We start from the raw sequence: 4,460 nt of genomic DNA, 5'->3' as shown, positions 1-4,460 counted from the left end.
GGATGGAGGGGCCCGGGGGGGAGTGGGATTGGGAGGGATGGAGGGGTTCCAGGGGGGAGAGGGATGGGGAGGTCCCAATCAATATCCCAATAAATATTCCCAATCAATATCTCAGTCAGTATCCCAATCAATATTCCAATCAATACCCCAGTCAATACCCCAGTCAATATCCCAATCCATACCCCAGTCTCTACCCAAATCAATAACCCAATCCATACCCCAATCCATATCCCAATCGATATTCCAATCAATACCCTAGTCAATATCCCAGTTAATCAATAACCCAATCCATATCCCAATCCCTATCCCAATCAATGTTCCAATCCATACCCCAGTCAATATCCCAATTAATCAATACCCCAATCAATCCGTCTCCCTGGCGCAGGTTCAGTTCCCATGAGAGCGCTGCCCACGCCATCGTCTCCGTCAACGGCACCACCATCGAGGGCCACGTGGTCAAGTGCTACTGGGGCAAGGAGACCCCCGACATGGCCAGCCCGGTGCAGCAGGTCAGGCTGCTGCTAATTAACCACTGCTAATTGGCTGGGAGCTGGGGGGCACAGGGAGGGTGGAGGGATGATGGATGGATGGATGGATGGATGATGGATGGATGGATGGATGGATGGATGGATGGATGGATGATGGATGGATGGATGATGGATGGATGGATGGATGGATGGATGGATGATGGATGGATGGATGGATGGATGGATGGATGGATGGATGGATGGATGGATGATGGATGGATGATGGATGGATGGATGGATGATGGATGGATGATGGATGGATGGATGGATGGATCCATGGATGGATGGATGGATCCATGGATGGCTGGATCCATGGATGGCTGGCTGGATCCACGGCTGTCCCTGGGTGCCCTCCCCACCCGTGTCCGTGTGTCCGCAGGGCCAGCTGAGCTACCCGCCGGCCTACGGGCAGTGGGCTCAGTGGTACGGCGGGGCCCAGCTGGGCCAGTACGTGCCCAACGGCTGGCAGGTGCCCGCCTACGGCGTCTACGGCCAGGCCTGGAGCCAGCAGGGCTTTGGGTGAGTGCCAGCCCTTCCCTCCAGCTCTGTCCCTTGGGGAGGGGTCCTGTCCTCATCCCCCAGCGGGCTGGGGCCACCCCGAGAGACCCCAGTGCATCACCCCCGACCCCCAGAGCCCTCCCCACGGCCTCCAGGCCTTGGTCAGGGACCCCCACGGGATATTTCAGCAATTCCTGAAGGAGCTTTATTTAATTTAGCAATCCCTAAAGGATAATTTAACAATCCCTAAGGATATTTTAGCAATCCCTAAAGGGTTGTATTTAATTTCCCAATCCCTAAAGGATGATTTCTCCCCCACAGGCAGAGGCAGCCCCCAGCCCCGTGGGTGCCTCCCCCGTTCAGCGTGCAGCTTTGTTAGCAATCCCCAATTGATTTAATTGAATTTCCCAATCCCTACAGGATATTTTCCCAATCCCTAAAGGCCGTTTCTCCCCCCACAGGCAGAGCCAGCCCCCAGCCCCGTGGGTGCCTCCCCCGTTCAGCGTGCAGCTTTGTTAGCAATCCCTAAATGATTTAATTGAATTTCCCAATCCCTGAAGGATACTTTAGCAATCCCCAAGGATATTTTCCCAATCCCTAAAGGCCGTTTCTCCCCCCACAGGCAGAGCCAGCCCCCAGCCCCGTGGGTGCCTCCCCCGTTCAGCGTGCAGCTTTGTTAGCAATCCCTAAAGGATATTTTAGCAGTCCCTGGATGATTTTAATTTAATTTACCAATCCCTAAGGATATTTTACCAATACCTGAATGATTTTCCTCTCTCCCCACAGGCAGAGCCAGCCCCCAGCCCCATGGGTGCCTCCCCCGTTCAGCGTGCAGGGCCAGAACGGCGCCGTGCTGCCCCCCCAGCCCGGCTTCCGCGTGGGCTTCGAGACCCCCTGAGCCCCCCGTGGACCCAAACCAGCCCTGCCGGGCGTTCCAGCTGTGCTTGGGACACTGCAGGGATCGCTGCGGCCCGGGGCCGCGGCAGCGCTGCACAAAGCCATCCTTGGGGGGTTTTTTGGGGCTTTTTCGGGGTTTCCCGCAGGAAAAGCCGCCCCAAAAGCGTGGGGGTGTGAGCTGCCTGCAGCCCACGCCCCTGCTGGGGAGGAGCCCCTCTAAGGAGGTTTTGTGCACCAGAAATCCTTCGTTTACATCTTTCCTGGTGGATCTCAGTGTGGTTTTCAGGGTTGGGTTTTTGCCTTATGCTGGGGAAAAGTAAAAGTGAACAAGAAATAAAATAAAAGTTTTTAAAAAGGGACTGGGAGGTGCCCAGCTCTCCCCACGTGAGCCAAGACTCCCACCCTGGGACAGCAGAATTCCTGTTGCTAAAACGTGACAGATCCCTCCGGGGCTTGGTTGGGTTTTTTTAATTTTTTACTGATTTCTACATTTTCCTGTACTGATTCTGTAAAATACTGAGAGCAAATTGAAGAATTTTTGCACAACCTTCGGCCACTTTTGTATCTTTTCCTTATTTAAAGGTAGGACACAGAGCCTTTTGATGTGATTTATGCCTCAAGTCTTCATTTTTTTGTCCTTTTTTTGTGGATATGTCTCTTGGAATATAAAGATTTTAATGCATTGTGTAAATCCCCTCCATAGCCCAGGTGTGTTTCACAAGGGGGTGAAGAGCTCCCCAGCCTGATCTGTCAGAGGCCAAAAAACGCCCTTTTTTATCCTACCTCTCGCCCAGCCTTTAAAATAAACCACAAAAAACTCACAAAAATGGAAAAAATACAAAAACTTTTTTTTTAAAAAAAAAAGGAAAATGAAAAAACCGGAGCTGCTTGTGTGCTGTGTTTTGTCACGTGGTGGTGCGCTGGGGCTGAGGGGGGCGGGTGGAGCTGCAGGGATTTGGGGGGGAAATGAGTGGAATTTGGGGGGAAAAAGGCGAAATTTAGGGGAAAAAAGAGAAATTGGGGATTCTCGCCGCGGGGGCTGCTGGGAGTTGTAGTCCAAGCGGCCTAGCGGGTTAAGCGCCTCCTTGGACTACAACTCCCGGCAGCCCCCGCGGTGCGCACGTGATGCAAGCGAGCCAATAGGAGCGCGCCGGTGGCGGAAGTTGAGCCCCTCTCACGGCGCTGCCGGCGGCCGTAACGGGGCCCGGGTACCGGGGCGGGCCCGGCGGCGGAGCTGACGTCACGGGCCGCGAGGGATGCTGGGAAACCCCGGCAAGCGCCGGTGAGGGGGGGGTGAGACCCCCGGGGCTGGCCGTGAGAGGAGAGGGGCCTGCGGCTGAGGGGAGAGACCCGGGGCTGTGAGGGGAGAGAGCCCCGGGGTGAGGGGAGAGAGCCGGGGTGAGGGGAGAGAGGAAAGAGACTGGGGATTGGGGTGAGGGGAGAGAGCCCCGGGTGAGGGGAGGTGGCACAGATACTGTCAGGGTGGCACAGGGGCTCTCAGGGTGGTCACTGAGGTGGCACAGGAGTTCTCAGGGTGGCACAGGGCCTGTCAGGATGGCACAGGGTCTCTCAGGGTGGCACAAGGTCTCTCAGGATGGTCACTGGGGTGGCACAGGGTCCCTCAGGGTGGCACAGGGCCTGTCAGGGTGGCACAGGGTCCCTCAGGGTGGTCACTGAGGTGGCACAGGGACTCTTGGGGTGCCACAGGGTGGCACAGGGGTGGCACAGGGTCTCTCAGGATGGTCACTGGGTTGCACAGGGTCCCTCAGTGTGGTACAGGGTCTCTCAGTGTGGCACAGGGTCCCTCAGTGTGGTACAGGGTCTCTCAGGATGGTCACTGGGGTGGCACAGGGTCCCTCAGGGTGGCACAGGGCCTGTCAGGGTGGCACAGGGTCCCTCAGGGTGGTCACTGGGTGGCACAGGGGCTCTCAGGGTGGTCACTGAGGTGGCACAGGAGTTCTCAGGGTGGCACAGGGCCTGTCAGGATGGCACAGGGTCTCTCAGGGTGGCACAAGGTCTCTCAGGATGGTCACTGGGGTGGCACAGGGTCCCTCAGGGTGGCACAGGGTGGTCACTGGGGTGGCACAGGGTCTCTCGGGGTGGCACAGGGTCCCTCAGGGTGGCACAGGGTGGTCACTGAGGTGGCACAGGGTCTCTCAGGGTGGTCACTGGGGTGGCACAGGGGCTCTCAGGATGGTCACTGGGGTGGCACAGGGTGGTCACTGGGTTGCACAGGGTCCCTCAGGGTGGTCACTGGGGTGGCACAGGGTCCCTCGGGGTGGCACAGTCCCTCAGGCTGTCACCGGCCCAGGCTGCCCCCGTGACCCCGTGCCGTCCCCCCGCAGCGCCATGGACCCGTGCCCGGGCCGGCCGCAGGCGCCGTCCTTCCTGTCGGACCTGGGCAAGGCCACGCTGCGCGGCATCCGCCGCTGCCCGCGCTGCGGCACCTTCAACGGCACGCGGGGGCTCAGCTGCAAGAACAAGGCGTGCGGCGCGGTGCTGCGGGCGGGCGCGCGCCGGCCGCCGGGCGCCGACGCC

General features: G+C 58.4%; 2 protein-coding genes across 11 annotated transcripts in view; both read left to right on the top strand.

Moving 5' to 3' along the window:
• TIA1 (TIA1 cytotoxic granule associated RNA binding protein) overlaps positions 1–2,805 on the top strand; it is an 11,259-nt gene extending 8,454 nt beyond the window's left edge. For 9 of the 10 annotated variants that reach the window (XM_039702685.1, XM_039702686.1, XM_039702689.1 and 6 more), the window contains 3 exons: positions 386–509; positions 907–1,046; positions 1,812–2,805. In XM_039702685.1, the coding sequence (XP_039558619.1) occupies positions 386–509; positions 907–1,046; positions 1,812–1,923 (376 nt within the window). In that variant the 3' untranslated portion in view covers positions 1,924–2,805. Of the gene's footprint in view, positions 1–385; positions 510–906; positions 1,047–1,346; positions 1,472–1,811 lie in introns of those variants that run through there. The other variant, XM_039702684.1, reaches the window with a different exon arrangement.
• Positions 2,806–3,070: 265 nt separating this feature from the next.
• The window catches only part of CUNH2orf42 (chromosome unknown C2orf42 homolog), a 6,201-nt gene continuing 4,811 nt past the window's right edge, over positions 3,071–4,460 (top strand). The window contains exons 1-2 of the mRNA XM_039702673.1: positions 3,071–3,204; positions 4,268–4,460. The exon at positions 4,268–4,460 is cut by the window's right edge and continues 541 nt beyond it. Of these exons, the coding sequence (XP_039558607.1) occupies positions 3,179–3,204; positions 4,268–4,460 (219 nt within the window). The 5' untranslated portion in view covers positions 3,071–3,178. The remainder of the gene's footprint in view (positions 3,205–4,267) is intronic.

This window comes from Passer montanus, unplaced genomic scaffold (assembly GCF_014805655.1).
Source record: "Passer montanus isolate IOZ18808 unplaced genomic scaffold, ASM1480565v1 scaffold158, whole genome shotgun sequence".
Taxonomy (NCBI): domain Eukaryota; kingdom Metazoa; phylum Chordata; class Aves; order Passeriformes; family Passeridae; genus Passer; species Passer montanus.
This window is presented reverse-complemented; position numbering and strand designations above follow the sequence as displayed.